This window comes from Chiloscyllium punctatum, chromosome 39 (assembly GCF_047496795.1).
Source record: "Chiloscyllium punctatum isolate Juve2018m chromosome 39, sChiPun1.3, whole genome shotgun sequence".
Taxonomy (NCBI): Eukaryota; Metazoa; Chordata; class Chondrichthyes; order Orectolobiformes; family Hemiscylliidae; genus Chiloscyllium; species Chiloscyllium punctatum.
The window spans coordinates 29,342,222-29,359,659 of record NC_092777.1 but is presented as its reverse complement, the minus strand read 5'-3'; the positions used below and the strand labels follow the sequence as shown (position 1 = coordinate 29,359,659).

Genomic DNA, 17,438 nt, shown 5'->3' with positions numbered 1-17,438 from the left:
ATATTGGCAAGTTTTGCCAAGCGTGTATTTATTAGATTAGATTACTTACAGTGTGGCAACAGGCCCTTCGGCCCAACAAGTCCACACCGACCCAGACCCATTCCCTTACATTTACCCCTTCACCCAACACTACGGGCAACTTAGCATGGCCAACTCACCTAAACTGCACATTTTCTTTTAGACTGTGGGAGGAAACCCATGCAGACATGGGGAGAACGTGCAAACTCCACACAGTCAGTCAGTCACCTGAGGTGGGAATTGAACCTGAGTCTCTGGTGCTGTGAGCCAGCAGTGCTAACCACTGTGCCACCATGCCACCCACTAATTGTCTCTATAATATCTCCAATTGTGATAATAGATGGATGTATCACACACAACTTCCCCTTTCCTCTTCATCTAAAATCTTCAGAGTTGCACAGGAACCTGTAGCTACAAACTCTTATGTATCTATTTCAACATTTTAATATAAAAGATGACACCAAGCCACAAAAAGAAATATTAGGTCAGATGACCAAACGTTTGGCCAAAGAGGTAAATCTTAAAGGAATGGCCTTAAAGGTGAAAATGATCTAGAGAGATAGAGAAGTTTAGGAAGGGAATTCCAGAACCTGGGGGCTGGGTAACTGAAGCCACAATGGACTGTGACATTTTTAAAAGACTCCTGATGAGCAAATCTCCAGGTCAAGGTATAAGTTATTTTCCTACCTCTGTAAAGACCTTCAGAAATATTCACATATTAAAAAATCCTGCATAAATTGGAGTCATTGTTGTCTAATGTAGATTATTAGCTGCAGACTCAATAATTGATTAACTGCTTATCATTGGAAACCCTATAGTATGGAAGCAGGCCATTCGGCCCATCAGGTCCACACCGACCCTCTGAAGAGCATCCCACCTAGATTCACATCGCTACCCTATCCCTGTAAGCTGCTTTTCCCATGCCTAACTCACCTAGGCTTGCATGTGCCTGGACACAATGGGTAACTTAGCATGGCCAATCCACCTAACCCACGCATTTTTGAATTGTGGGAGGAAACTGGAGCATCCGGAGTAGACCCACACAAACACAGGAAGAATGTGCAAACTCCACATAGGGTGGAATTGAACCTGTTCTGCCCACAATGGCTCACTAAATTAATTTCATTGACATTGTGCAACTAAGTGTACATTTACAAAGCTGGATAACATCATGTAAGGTCAAATTTATACGATTAAATAAATATTTAGATATTAAAAGTTGCAAGTTAATCAAGCACTGCACAATTGCTTGTTAAGGCTAAACAAGTCAACAGACAAACCAAATTTTAGTGGAATTGAACCTCATAGTTTGAGTAGATTTTTTCTGTTTGATAATAAACTGAACCAGTTTAATTCCGCATCATAATATGGGTGTATGGACATTGACATATAACTCTGTTCCTATTTTCCTAGGAATTTCCCAATAAGCCAATCAGTTATGTGCTGGACAATGTGCCCGAACTGATTGTCCCCCAAGAGCTGATTCAACGTCTCTTGAAATCAAATGAACTTTTAACTTCTCACCAATTCTTGGACATTTACAATGCTCCCTTAAGTGTGATTATAGATTCAGGTAAGTCATGCTGAAAAATTGTAAATTAGCAAAACGCTTTTGGAACTATTCATTCATCCAGTAAGAAAGGATTTTTATGTTATAATTTTTCACAGCATAACTTTTCAATTACACATGAAATGTTTTTCAATAGATTTGATTTCAATTAGATTTGAATAAAAGTGAATATATTTGGAGAAAGTGATCCAATGGCACTTTAGCGATACCTTTTAACCAGTGAAACAACTCGCTGTTCTAACGTACTAGTCATAAAACATTCTTGTGATTTTCCTGTTCTGACATCTTTCCAACTTATTTTTTTCCCTGGACCCTCTGTCATTCAGAATTCTACCAACTTGAAATTATCTGCTTCGCCCAGTTCACTCTGAAAATTCACCTTGACTTACCACTTTAAGAACTGAGTTACAGTGTCGATGCTGTTTGCACAAACTCAAGATAGCCCTTCTATAACAGAGGTGTTAGACTCTTCCAATACTTGCAACTTCCAGCTTCCAATTTGATGTCAAGACATCATTGTTATCGAAGTGCTATGCTGAGTGGTATAGTTCTGAACTCCACTGTGTTCTCTGTTCTTCCAGCCTCATTCAGTATATTTGTTCTTAGGCTTATCCTTGGGATCCTTCCAAAGCAGTGTACTTCAAAGTTGTTGATTTTCTTTTCTTGTATCCCAGTGTTCCCAGCTTCATATCTGTTATTCATTGCTGACCAGACATAACATTTGAGTACACAGACTCTTGTTCCAAGACTCAAACTTCAACTAACTTAATTTTGCAAAATTACTTTCAGTTTGCTAGAGTTGATTGACGTGGTCTGTCTTATTTCCATCGATTAATGTGATGGTCCATACTGGAAGTTCCTCTTTCTTTGTCATTACCATAATGCTTAATTGTAGCTGAGTGTAAACCCACATCTTCTACTTTATGACTGTATCGCCTATTTTTTAAGGATTTAGATTAGATTACTTACAGTGTGGAAACAGGCCCTTCGGCCCAACAAGTCCACACCAACCCTCCGAAGAACAACCCACCCACACCCATTCCCCTTCATTTACCCCTTCACCTAACACTATGGGCAATTTAGCATGGCCAATTCACCTAACCTGCACATTTTTGGACTGTGGGAGGAAACCGGAGCACCCGGAGGAAACCCACACAGACACAGGGAGAATGTGCAAACTCCACACAGACAGTCACCTGAAGCAGGAATTGAACCCAGGTCTCTGGTGCTGTGAGGCAGCAGTGCTAACCACCGAGCCATAATGCCGCCCACTGTAGATACACATCAAAACCTCTTGCAGTTATTTATCAGCATAATCAAAGCTATTGTCTTCAGTTCTTGTAGTATCTGTGAAGATCTGATCTGAAGTGTAATGTTTTCCTCACTGGCCTTCTTAGGCAAATACCGGGGAGGGGGGTGTGTGTCATGATTGGAGTCTTTTCACCAAAACCATTCCAGTCTGGTTTCTGCTTTTTCAAAGAAACTACTTTTGTATAGCTTTCCCCTCTGATGCCAACCAATTATCTTGCACTTTTTTAACCCAGAGGCTGGATATTTTAAATGTTGTCTTTGGCATTAATTCAGAGTGTCCTTATCTAGCCTAGCCTTGCATGTGACTCCAGACCCACAGCAATACGGTTGACTCTTAATTAGCCTCTGAGTAATTTAGAAGGGGTAATAAATGCTGGCCTATCAGTGAAGCCCACATCCTGTGAATGAATAATATGAATTAAAGTCTTCACACTTTCACCATCCAATAATAACAAGTGCCACGATTCGCTCCTTGTCTGCAGTTCCATCATACCTAGTAATCTACAGTATCATCATTCTTAGTTTTCTATCTACTGTTCATTACATCCTGGAGAAGTGACTTCTAGATGCTTACACTGATACTCAGGTTCCCTCCATGGCATCCTCACTCTAAGATCTTCCCTGTAACACTGTCCATCTCTGGCTTTGCATTCTCTTCCGACCATAGAGTCCTTAATACATTCTGTATCCCTCTTCTTTCCCATTCCCTGGACCTCCATTACCCAGAGGGAAAAACCAGTAAAGAAATCCGTAATACGTGCAAACAAATGTAGTGGTCATATTGGAGCACTGTTATCAGTTATGCAAAACAAGTCACACCAGTTTGCATCATTCATAAGTTTGATGGCTTTTCCCTTGAGCACCAATACTCTGAGATTCCCTCCTTCATCACTTTCACTTGCTCATTTCCCTCACTATTTTCATAAGCCTTGTAGGGACTAAGAGCTTCAACTGTGCTTCACTCCTTCTTCACCTCTTTTTCTACCTTTGCCACGCTTATTAGTTTTCTGATTGTTGCCCATCATCATATAAATATACCTGTGGTAAAAGTGTTTCGAAGTTGTACCTCTGTTATCCAGTGGCTCCAGGAGCAGGCCTTCAGTGGAACAGAGAATTTGTCAGACCACAGGAAGTCAACTTGTTCCAAGGCCTAACTCTCCCAGCCTGAGCTCAGCAGCTCTGGCCCCTAGACCCTATCCCAAGACCAGAGCATTTATTTAATAATCAATCTGTGAAAGGGGGGAACTATTCAGTTTTCATTAATCGGGAAAAAAAAACTTGTCCTGTATCGAGTATCGAATTCGACAGCTCAACCTGTACATTCACTGGCAGCGAATCCAAAATACTTACCATTGTACTGTTCTGTACTTTTGTTTTATTACATGCTTGCTTCTTTGTATTGGTTAAAGGACATGTTTTTGGAAGCACCAACATGACAACTGTTTAGAGTGTTCTCTGACAGAAGGTATGCTATGGCCATCCATCATTACCATACATACTGCCCATCCACACATTTAAAATGACTAGCGTTTTTGTATGCTTACTTCATTCAAACTATGATGCATTAATTTGCATGAGACATATTACATTATTAACTGCACGCTAGTCTTTACCTTATCTTAAATGCAGCATCAAGTAGATAGATCATTTCAGTGTGCTAACAAAGTGTCCACATTTATTTGTACTGACTGAGCTCTGTAAACCTCAGTAAGAGTATAAAACATTGCACTTGAAAGTTAAGTGTTGTGATATTTGTCTGCTAGAAATTCAAAAAACTCATGAAAGGGTTTGTTTTTGCTTTTATTGGAACAACTTAGTCTATTAGTGGGAATAATAGGCTTTTGCAAAAATACCGGTGAGAAAAATAACTAGAGTTAGCATTTTTGATTTATTCAGAGATTTACATCCAATCTAAATTAAGTATGTGTTGTGTGTATTGGTAGGGTTGCACTAGATTTTGACAAACACCCCATTCAGTTTTCCAAAAGCTGAAAACTGAGCTTAGCCACTCTGTCAAACATTTCAGTATTTCTGTGACAACAGTCTCACGATGGTGGAGTACTCCATAGTTTGGGAAGGAAAAAAAAACTGGGCAAAAGCCCCAACACTTGCAGCTGGTGTGCCTCCATCTGCAGAGAGACAACAGTATTGATGGCAGCCAAGGTATAATCAACAGCCCAGAATGTCCCAGCAGGAAGAGAACAGAGCAAATGGAGGGTGACTAGGAAACAGGGATAATAGTGATTTGCTTTAAAGGTTTAATAGAAGATTCACAGTTGCCTACTTACCAGGCAGCTGCCACAAGCCAGAGGCCCTCATTTAGCACATTACAATACAAGAACTCTAATGTTTAGCTATAATAATGTGAGGACTCATTGAATGCTAGTGATTACAGAGTAGGAGAGAGTAGTCTTTATTCAATGCCTTGGGGTTTCCTTTCAGAATTAGCTCTTTATAATGGCTGTTTTCTTACAGAGCTGAGACCTTATTGTGAGACACAGCTGACAACATTTACTGATTGCAATTATTTATTCCCTTTCATTTTCAGCTGCCCCATATTTTTTGAGAATTTATTTCTCTCTGTCAAAAAGGGCATTTTGCCACAATTTTCTGCAGCATCCAATCAAAACACTGCCTTGTATAAAATTAATTCTAATCTAATAGAGTTAATCCATTTGAGCAAAGAAACACATTTTGGCAGTGTTAGTATTTAAAGCCGGATTGGCATTCCATGGTGTGTGCATTTATATCAATATCAGCAAATTTGGGCTGGAGCCTTTTAAAATACACGATTATTATAAAAAGATTTGATAATTTAAATCATAAAACAATTGCACAAGAAATTATGTAGAAGGTTTTCTTTAAGATTCTTGATATAAGTAAGAGATATTATAGATCTCAGTATGAATGAAGTGAATGTTCTGCTGATTTAAAGTGCATTCCAGACACTGTTTGCTGTTTTGGAGCTGTTTCCTCAACTAAAGGCACACCATCTGCTGTCAACCTTCTTTCAATGTAACCTTATAAGTTGCAATCAACAGTGGCAGAGGCTAATTCACCTCCAGATTTCTCTTTCCTGCCAGGATGTGGCATACAGCCAGATGGCATTGGTTTTGTCTCTTTCGCTCCCCCTACCAAGTCTTGGAACGTGAGCAGTTGAGCACTACAATTATGTTTAGAAATGGGACAGAGCTGGGTGATGGTTAAATCTGTACAGCCTTGGCAACACTATCGCTTCCTTTCCAATTATCAACATGGTTACATTTCTAAGAGCCAGTGGGGGTGTTCTTTAAGGTAAAGCTGGAGGAACCTATTTGCACCTGTGGAGGGGTACACCAATCAGCTATAACACAACAATGTCTATAGCCCAGTCTGTCTCATTCTCCAAACTGAAGGGAATCCTTTAGAAGTGTTTGCTGTGTTAGTTTTTGGATAGCCACTATGTCTGGTGCTCTACATATCAGATTCACTCAGCATCCAGTAGGATGAGGCAGGGTAGAAATTTATTTCCAGAATTAGCTGTACCATACATAGGTATGTGATATATTTTGTTTGATTTCTAATGTAAATATTCTCTTTTTCAGAACTTGTATGGCCCAAGCCGGAACGTTTACTGCCAGAGAGCAGAAAATGAAAGTTAAACGTGTTTGGTTTGGATATATACTGCAGTTTCATCAGTGATGGATGTTGTGCAGTTTTGTTCAGAGAGTGCATGGTTTAGCAAGAACTGTTAATGTAAGAAACTAGAACGTGGATCACACTCCAAAACAATAAATGAATGCTGCTGTCAATCCATTTTACAATTATGAAATATATTTGTTTTATGTTCAATAGATCACCAAGACCTCAAAAGGTCCAAGAAGATACTCTGGGAATGAAGTCCTCTTATTACTATTTACGGTTTATTTGGAGTAACTGATTTAATTATCAAACTGATTGAGTCATTACTGTGAACAAGGTAATGTACATCTAGCTTTAAATCTAGTTCAGGCAGACGGAATGACTTCTGGCTGTGAAAGCTCACAATGAACTGTATCCGGGTGATCTCGGCCATTGTTTTCTGTAAACTCTGAGGTTTGTGAGTACTCAGCGCCCTAGGATGCTCACAAGTTGTCCCATTTAGGATGCTGCACAATTGCGCCCAGGCCAACACAATATATGGCCCGAATCTTGCAATCTGAGCTGGAACCCATAATTCTGATCTAGAACCAGGCAAAATATCACTCCCCTGTAACTTTGCAGGAGTTATCAGGTTTTGATTCAGAATCCATTGCAGTAGAAGCAGTTCAGCTAAACACACAGGCACAGCACTGGGGTGGTCTATTGTGGAAAGCATGCCTCCTTTCTTACAGTAGTAGATGTCATATTCCAATACGTAAAGTGCCTAAAGCTCCCAAAGCCACGTTGACACCCACTAAGAAAAGTTAAGTGGAGAAGTACCAGGTGGGTAGTCAGCATAGTCCTACTCTCGCATTAGAGAGAGACAACTGGTGGTGTTTTAACCTGAGGGTCACAATACCTCAAGCTTTGAGAAGGCGAGTCCATCATAGATACCCCCAGACAGTGTGGGAATTGAACCCACAATATTGACAACACTCAACACTGCAAACCAGCTGTCCAGGCAACTAAGCTGAGGTGACAGGAGTGGGTCAGTTTGGAGTCTATGTGTTGGGGTATCAGGCAGTTGGGTCAGTTTTGTCAGATGGGCTCAGTGTGAGTGATCCGAGGTTCCAATGGTAGGTCCGGACATCGTTTTATGTACTGAGGAGTTAGAGGTTGTTTTAATCCTCTAACCTTTCCTGCTTAACTATGATGTTCGATCCCTCCAAATTCTCTGACTCTAGATCAGAGCTGGTGACTTTCCAGAATGTCCCAGATTCCAAGTCGTTGCCCATTTGAAGTAGAAATTCCTGCAGAATGACCATGATTTGGGGTATGAGGGTCTCTGAAAGGTCTTTCGCCACGCATCTCCCAGGGGATGTCAATCTTGGACTCTCGAGAGACAGGGAGATCTGGGCCGTAAAAGGTCACGCCCATCCAAATGAACAGGCTGCAGGCTCAGTAAAAAATGTAGGGGGACTTTGATCTCAGCCCGTGTCTTAATAAATCTGAGTTTCCTGTGTGAAACTGACCGAAGCGTGCGTGAATTTGGAGATCCCACCTTGAAATAGCACACACACCTAGAAGTATGACTTGAAGGCACAACGTGAAAGTGAAATTGAAAGAGATGGTCACAGGTTTTATGTTCAAACTTTTCTCCCTGCCAGAGAAACCATGGCAGCACATTTCCAACAGAGTCCCTGCGCAAATGGTCATGCCATTTTCAGGGCAGAAAGCTGAATGGTGATGGAGTAGATTCAGCTGAGCTTTTTACATGGAGAATGGCTTTAGTGATCCTTTGCTGTGCTCCCTGGCTGACGGGGGAGGAGGAGTCAGGTGCTGTGTCAAAGGAAAGGTTTCAGGTGAACAAGGGCTCACCAGGACCTTTTGAAGGCACAGCAGCCACTGGAATGGGCTTCCCCTCCAACCCCTAGCTGCCCTCACCCGACTCCACCCTTACCCACACCCTCACCCAAACCAAGTCTCTTCCTCCTCCCTAGGCATCTTCTCATGGGATCTAGGGACAGCAATTTGGATGAAGAGGGCAGCCTCTACAACCAAGCCATAGAGTCATACAACACAGATACAAATTTTTCGGTCCAACCCATCCATGCCGACCAAGTTTTCCAAACTAAACTAGTCCCACTTGCGTGCATTTGGCCCATGACTAACTGAGGACGTGAGCAGCAGGTATATGTTCCCTCTGACTTGGAGACAGTGTGTTAAGAGAATCCAGAACCTCAGAAGGCCATGGCAGATGAGTGGCACAATGTCTGTTGGTGCTGACTTCCCAGCATTCTCCTGAACAGCACACCGCAGGACAATGTGCAGCTTCACTCTTTCCCAATTCCCTCCAAACTTCTCAGACCTCCAGCTGAACAGCCCACGTTCACACTCACACTTTCACACCTGAACCTCACAGTCATAAACATACTGTCCAACTTCACATTCCCACCTATCCCTAGTAACCTTTGACTCCTTTGTTAGTTAAGAATCTATCTCCTCTGCCTTGAAAGTATTCATTGACCCACCTCCAATGCTTTCTAGAGCTGGGATTTAACAATTATTACAGTGCAGAAGGAGGCTGTTCAGCCCATCGTGTCTGTACCAGTTCTGAAGACTCTCAATCCCTTGGAAGGAAATATCCTCCTTCTCTGACTGAAATGGCCGACCTGTTCTGTTTAAACTGTGTCCCTTAAGTCTAGTCTACCCCCACAAGGGGGATACACACTTTCACCATCTGTCTGTCAAACCGCCCCAGGACCTGAAATGGTTTAATAAGACCCCAGCTCATTTTAATAAACTCTAAAAGATACAGCCTGGGCCTGTCCATTCTTTCCTCATGAGGTAACCCCTCTGTGACATTATTGTGATGCTAATGACATGATTGAGCTCAGAGAGAACTCCTCCAATGGAAGACATGCAAAAATGATGATGTAACTTGGATGGAGTATAGGCACAAGCCATAAGGTCATAAAGTGAGGCAAGTGAGACTGGGGCTCACCCAAAACATGGCTTGTAAATCAAAATCACAGATGTTTGAATCTACACTGTACAAATTTTGAAGACATCTTTTAAAAAAAGCTGTATCAAATTGTGCATTTCACACCGTTACAACATCCCAATGAAGCTCAGTTATCCTTGTAGTGTCAGTGATTACAGAACCAGATCCATACACATCAAAGTCCTATAACCAGTAAAGTAACAAATAGTAGAATAATTTGTTTTAATGGTGTTGGCAGAGGGACAAATGTTGACCATCTTTGCTTCAACTAACACAAGGGGAGAGCTGAGGGATCAGTGTAAAAACAGAGAACGTAGGACAGTACATGACAGCCCTCAGGCCCACCATGTCTGTTCTAAACTAATCTGAACTGCCTGCACACTATCTGTAAACCTTTATTTCCTGTCTTTTCATGTGTCTGTCTAAATGCCTTTTGTATTATCACTGAGTTAATTCCAAGATATCACAAAGAGTGAGATTTGAGAAAGTGCAACAATTTACAGAAGTAATTAAAAGTAGACAAGCATTATGAAGATTGAATTGGTTCCTACCAAATAAATTAACACCACAACATTGAATTAATGAACTTTTGCACTGTCTGCAGAACAAACAATACCACCACCTTGTGGCTACTTTGGTTATAGCAGGCCAAACCAGTATACTCCACAGGATCACAAATTTGACAATGCAAAAGGAGGCCATTTGGCCCATTGTACTTGCACCTATCAATACGCAGTATCTTGCATTTAATTAACTCATCAGAGTTCTCCTTCATTTTAAAAAAAGGCCTGAGTCATTAATTGCTTAATTAGGAAGAAAGGGTAAAGTTACCAGTGTTCCTTACTCGTGAGAAAGAGCTGATTGGTGATTAGATTAGTTCCTGATGAAGGGCTTTTGCCCGAAATGTCGATTCTCCTGCTCCTCGGATGCTGTCTTGCCTGCTATGCTTTTCTAGCACCATACTCTCGATTCTGATCTCCAGCCCTCACTTTCTGCTGGTGATGAGTTAATCCTGAGGCTCACTGTGTGGTGAGGTGTTATAAGAGAAGATGGGATCTTTTCAGCAAGGACAGGAATTGAACCTGTGCTATTAGTGTCTTTGTGTTTTAGTTAAACCAGCTAACCAGCCCCTTTTAGAGCAGTAATGAAAGCAGTAACATTTGGACATGTGAGTGCTGCTGTAAACTGGACAGGAGATTCTGGGCTGGAATCTTGCTGTAGCTTCAGGCAATTTGCATTCACTGGCCTGAGGAGCCTTGAACCTGCTGCTGGCTGTGTAAGAGAGGCTCACTGGGAGAGGTGAGTATTGTTGAACCAGGCTGGATACCGTCAACTAAATGTGACCAAAGACAAATAGCTTTCATTTCAGGGAGTTTTACACTGGGTTTCTTTCCTTGAGTCTGAGCTCACGGCTTATCGCACATTTCTCATTTCTCTGCTGCTCATCCTGTGTGCCCCCACCCCTCTCCAATGCCACTCTCATGTGTTCACCACCAGTAAGGGTACTCACCATTCCCTGGCTCTCCCTATATTCATGCCACGGGCATCATACTTCAATTTCAGCTGTGCAGCTGGGCAATCAGTGCCAACCAGGAGCTGCCAATCACCCTGCATGGCCATGCAATTTTAAAAAGGACATGGCTCTGAAAGGGGAGCTGGTGTCTTACTTTGCCAAGAGGGACACGGAGGTTATCCTGGATGGAATGGTGCATGGGAGCGAAGTCCCCTTGCCCCAGGACCACCAGAACAGTCCAGAGCAACAGAAGTTACCAGGAGTGGTGAGTACCCCCACTGGTGGTGAACACATGAGAGTGGCATCGGAGAGGGGTGGGAGGGGGCACACAGGGCAAATGTCAGGGAAGTGAGAAATGTGCAATAAGCCACGAGCTCGAACGCAAGGAGAGAGACCCAGCGTAGAACTCTAGGCTGGTCATGGTCAGATGGGTGTCCCTGATCTGGAAGCTTAATGACCTCCTGCACTCTGCCATGGTCAGTGCCACCATCTTCTCTCTGATACCTTCATCCTCACTCTAACTCTGCCACTGCACCCACTGTCCACCAAGACTCATGCTCTGCCACACTCACTGTTGAATGCAGCGTCTTGCTTCAATTACTCTCACTGTCCCCATTGCCTTGACAACACCAGTCCGGCACTGCCTACTCGGGACATCCTGCCACCTTTCCCCCGTGTCGGGGAATTAATGGTATTAGCTGAGCCACCCCCTTCAGTCTCACTCAACTCTCGCTTTGTCTTATTGCAGGATAAAATAGGGCTAAAAAAGAGACGTGAGGTACTACCATTAATTTCCTCATCTCCTACAAGGAGAAACCTGTTGCCTTAGTGAGAGAAGACTGTGACTGCTCCTGTGGTGTTGCCGAGTTCTGCATCTCTTGGTAACCAAGTAAGATTCATTGTCAAGAGCTATGTAACTCTCATTCCTGCCCCTATGAATGCATCCTTAACATGCCCAAGCTGCTACCAGGACTTCCCAACTCATTTTCTCCTGCAGGTATTCACTGGCTTTCACCCACGTTGTGCCTGAAAGAGAGTGGACCCTCAGGACAATGTTCCCTCCTCCACATTGAGGAAGAAACCACAGAGCCATCAGAAAACAGAAAAGGACTGGCAAAGCAGTTTCCTGCACCCTCCATCAGCTCCGACACTGACAGGGGGGTCGGTGTGTTCGGTGGATTTGACTCTGGTGGGCACAGCAGTGGCACAGCTCTGCAGCCAGCTGAGGGTGAAATGGTCCAGGTCACTGGCACTTAGAGGATTGTTGGAGACGAGGCACCAGCCCAAACAAGAGCAAACCTCCATAATAGCAGCCATTCAGAACTTCATTCAAAATGCACAAACAGACAGAGGCAACAGGCAGCTTCATTGAAGGTACTCAGCTAAATGTGTCGAAGTTAGGAGGAAAGAACCAACATAATGTGTACCATCCTGGAGCTAGCATCTGTGGCAGGGTAGGCAGCTGCCATTGGGAGCCAGGTCCAGCACCCTCAGTATCTGCTGGGTATACCTGCACTCCCTCACTCTAGCCACTGGCTTACAGCATCAATGACAAGGCAAAAGGGGATGAGAGGGCTTGACTTCTCTTACTCCAAGCACCCCTTTCTCACAACTAAACAGGGTGGTGTCTACAGACATCCAGCCAAAGGAGGGACCGCGTACGCACACCGTCCAGAAGTTTACCTCAGCACTTCCATCTGCGCCCTGCCCTACCCACAATCCTCAACCCGATGGGAGGGGGGAGAGGGGATGGGTGTCGTGGGTGAATATAAATCTGGCTAGGACACTCTCAACGTGTCTCAGCCCTCTAGCCACAATGGCCCTGGGATGGCTCCCCCAAAACACTGAGGCCAACTGGCCCTGCTATTGGGCAGGTTTCCTCTGTCAGTGTGGACTCCACCTTTGTGGAGAAGAAAGTAAAGGATAAAGAAAACATCCATTTTCCCTCTGAAGGTTTTTGCCCTTCAGAGGGTAAATGGATGAAATATATAATCATCCTTTTAAATAGATGTTCAGTTTTTATCCACTGTGTGAGCTGCAGTGACAATAATGAAGCTCGAAAGGCTACCCATTCCTAATGTCGCACCATATTCTAGCTCTGTCTGAACGTTAGCTGTCGTTTCAACAGGAAGATGCATTGAAGTGGTGGGAAAGTTAAAAAGAATGGAAGTTTAACTGTTCTTATATTACTAGGTGTGTTAAAGATCAGGGTTTAGTTACAGGTAGGATTCATTAAGGGAGAATCCCTTCATGTGGCTGGCCTGAATTTCGAAGGATAGGCTCTTTAGTGTGTGGCATTACTCAGGTTCTGCAGAAACTGCCTTTTCCTGTCCGTCTGCCTGCACAATATCCATGTGATGGACTGTTCTTATTGAATGGAATTCAGTGGAGAGCAGGCAGATAGATCAATATTGTGCAACACTGCTATCATTCTCCTCTCTCCCTGAAACAATTACACTGAGGCATGTGATCATTTAAACCAATAATAACAGGCCTAACAATTTTATTTTGCAAACTTCGGCAGCATATCTGCACAAATCCGGAACAGACTTTAAAAAAAATCTTTTAATATGTGTAAATTATTCATAAATTGAGTAAAAAAGATTGCCTGAACAGGATGGTGTCAGAGTCAGGTTCTTGAGCAGAGCTCACCTGCTCCGATTGCTTTGCTTTTTTTTTCTCTCTTGTTTATCTTCTCTCTATACCTTTACTTACCACTTGTCCTGAGCTTGAATATCCCAGCGTGGACCTAAAGTGAGCCCAGTGCAGACTTCGAGTGGGCCCAGTGTGGAGAAGAGTGGGCCCAACACAGAGGAGAGTGGGCCCAGCATGGAGGAGAGTGAGCCCAGCGTGGAGGAGAGTGGGCCCAATGCACAAGAGAGTGGGCCCAGCACAGGGGAAAGTGGGCCCAGCGTGGAGGAGAGTGGGCCCATCACAGAGGAGAGTGGGACCAGTGTGGAGGAGAGTGGGCCTAGTTGAAGGAGAGTAGGCCCAGCGCAGACCTTGAGTGAGCCCTGACTTATTTTTCCAGGGTGAGCACAGGATCTGGCATCGGAATTGGCAGCTGCTACATTGGCGGAGACGAGCTTGGTGAGGTAAGCCCAGCAACGAAAGATGGCGCCTGAGGAACAGCGACTTGGTCATTGGTTGGGACCAGCACTGGAGGAAGGGCATCACAGAGGCATCAATGAGGTGAACCTGGTGGTGAGAGACAGACTCCAAATTTGGTTGGTCCAGTGCAGGTGGTGTCGAGGCAGTGGTAGAGAAGTATAAGCCCAGCAGCGAAAGATGGTGCCTGAGGATCGGCAACTTGAATGTTGGTTGGGTCCGGTGTAGTTGGCGGTGCAATGGTGGTGGAGGGATAGCAGCACAGGCATCATGGATGGTGATGGACCAGCTTAAGACTGATGGACTTTCTTTAAGCTATATCTTTCTTTTTGTTCTCCTTATTCTTAAATTATTCAAAACGGCACTCAATCATGGTGACAAATGAACATTTCACTACATTCTTACTGTAAAATACGTGACAAAAATCATTCATTCATAAAATAACTGTGCATGTTCAATACAAATTGTCGGTGCATTTACAGAACCATTCCAAAGGATTAAGAGTGTTACTCCTGTTTGAAGTGTAGGAAGCAGCACTGCAATCATTTCTGAGCCCAACCATTTCGCCTCCGTGCTCATGTGCCTCTACAGCAGCTTTCAAAGACAGTTTGTGGATGCTGGTCCAGCCAGAAGGTTTGTCTTTTACAAGCACGTGTCACTGGGCTGCACAGTTCACCCACTTACCCGACAAGAAGGTTTTGGCCCTAAATCTTTAAAATATAAGTGTTCCAGCAGTAATGGCAGTGAGGCTGGAGAACATCGAGCACAGCAGGTGGAGTAGTTGAACTTCTTTCTGAAGGAAAGGCTGTCTAATGAAGAGAAAGATCCGACGGAAGCATTTCCTTGACCAGATACAAACTACAGGACTTGCTCTTTCATGTTTAAACTTAATTTCACTTCATGCTTGTAATGGCCCTTATGCCAATTGAATAAAGGATCCTGGCTTCGTGATCTTTGTACCATCCCCTGTGTTTGAATCTCATGTTACACTGGGAAGCCCAGTCTTCAGTTACTAATTGCCTCCCAGGGAAGTTAAAATCAAATGGCTAGGTTGAGGGAATTGCTGCATCAATGAGGATGGTCCACACACCAGACTCTGACCCACAACAAAATGTTGGAGTGTGAAACTAGCCTGCAGTCGGAACTGAAATTTGCAGTGCTTCACGAGAGGTTTAGAGATGCCCCCCTGGAGTGCTTGGAGTGTTGGGCAAAGTGAGCTGGCATTTTGTGCACAGGAGAGGCACACAATAGTTGACTCTGCCACAAATCTCAGAATGGCTGCCTGCAAATGCAATGCTCCTTGGTTTCCTTGTTAGACTAGTGGAAAGTAAGTCTAGAGCTTGACTCATCCCTGAACAATTCAGCACGGGTAGATGAAGGTGGCATTTGGGATAATTGCCTCCATTAGCTGAGGCATAGAATATAGGAGCAAGGAAGTCTTGTTGCAACTTTATCAAACATTGGTTAGGCCACAATTAGAATACTATATGCAACTCTGGTTGGAAGGACACACTTGTACTGGACATTCACCAAATGTTGCCTGAGATGAAAAGTCTCTGTTACGAAGAGAGATTGGATATGCTGTGTTTGTTTTCCCCGGAGCAGAGGAGGCTGAGGGGGGTGGGATCCAATTGAGGCATTCAAAATGATGAGAGGCGTGGACAGAGTAGATCATGAGAATCTTTCCCCCATGGTAGATGAGCCTAAGACCAGGGGGCACAGGTTTAAGGTGAGGAGTAAGTGATATATTGAAGATCTGAGGAAAAACATTTTCACTCAGGTGGTTGTAGATATATGGAATGTGCTGCTTGGGAGAGTGTTGCAGGCAGGTCCTCTCGCAACATTTAAGAAGTATCTGTACGAGTACTCATGCTAGGGGATGGTATGCGATGGACCAAGTGCTGGCAAATGGGAAAGTGTAGTTTGATGTTTGTTGGTTTGCATAGACATGGTACCTGGTCAGGTCCACACCCCCCTACGACCCACCCTCCCATTCTGGCACTTTCCCCTGCCACCGCAGGAACTGTAAAACCTGTGCCCACACCTCCTCCCTCACCTCTATCCAAGGCCCTAAAGGAGCCTTCCACATCCATCAAAGTTTCACCTGCACATCCACCAATATCATTTATTGTATCCGTTGCTCCCGATGTGGTCTCCTCTACATTGGGGAGACTGGGCGCCTCCTAGCAGAGCGCTTTAGGGATCATCTCCGAGACACCTGCACCAATCAACCAAACTGCCCCGTGGCCCAACATTTCAACTCCCCCTCCCACTCTGCCGAGGACATGGAGGTCCTGGGCCTCCTTCACCGCCGCTCCCTCACCACCAGACGCCTGGAGGAAGAACGCCTCATCTTCCGCCTCGGAACACTTCAACCCCAGGGCATCAATGTGGACTTCAACAGCTTCCTCATTTCCCCTTCCCCCACCTCATCCTAGTTTCAAACTTCCAGCTCAGTTACTGTCTCCTTGACTTGTCCGACCTGCCTATCTTCTTTTCCACCTATCCACTCCACCCTCTCCTCCTTGACCTATCACCTTCATCTCCTCCCCCACTCACCCATTGTACTCTATGCTACTCTCTCCCCACCCCCACCCTCCTCTAGCTTATCTCTCCATACTTCAGGCTCACTGCCTTTATTCCTGAAGGGCTTTTGCCCGAAACGTCGATTTCGCTGCTCGTTGGATGCTGCCTGAACTGCTGTGCTCTTCCAGCACCACTAATCCAGTAAGTGGTAGGCTGAAAGGTCTTTTTCTGTGCTGTATGACTATCAGACAAAACTGCCTTGTCAACAGAGTTCCGCTAAAGAACAGGCCTCTGTATTGTAATTTTTTAAAATTCCCTTAGGATCAGTAAGGCAGCAGCTTGATTTCATTATTTCTTTTGCAAATGACAAGGACAAAGGCCATCTCATAATTCAGAAATACTAACACTTCGTTAAGAAGGAAGTATTAGTCATCAAACAATGTAATAGACACCCATCAACCTGAAAGATCACTACTGTGTTGATTTTTTTATGTGGCATTCTTCCTTATCTTATTGACTTTAACAGATTTGTAACATCTACAAAGACGGAATATACATAGTACCATTATAGTTTACACAGCAATATGACATCTGTCTCTGCTTCCATCTAGGATTATGCTAGGCAGAACCCCCACCAATGTTCAGACCTACAAAGGGGTTCACAATGATTAATCTCTGCAAACTCCCCACCCTAGGACCAAATGGAGTCATATTTATTTCTTTTTATGTATATTTAGGAAAGCCTGTATCCATTATCATCATCCATACCACAGAACCACACATCTCTG

At 43.9% G+C, this 17,438-nt stretch overlaps 1 protein-coding gene across 4 annotated transcripts in view; it reads left to right on the top strand.

Annotated features, from left to right (window-relative positions):
* Window positions 1–6,676, top strand: part of tex47 (testis expressed 47) — a 52,349-nt gene extending 45,673 nt beyond the window's left edge. For 3 of the 4 annotated variants that reach the window (XM_072558364.1, XM_072558366.1, XM_072558363.1), the window contains 2 exons: window positions 1,432–1,591; window positions 6,484–6,676. In XM_072558364.1, coding sequence (XP_072414465.1) covers window positions 1,432–1,591; window positions 6,484–6,533 — 210 coding nt within the window. In that variant the 3' untranslated portion in view covers window positions 6,534–6,676. Of the gene's footprint in view, window positions 1–1,431; window positions 1,592–4,308; window positions 4,365–6,483 lie in introns of all 4 variants that reach the window. The other variant, XM_072558365.1, reaches the window with a different exon arrangement.
* Window positions 6,677–17,438: the final 10,762 nt, after the last annotated feature.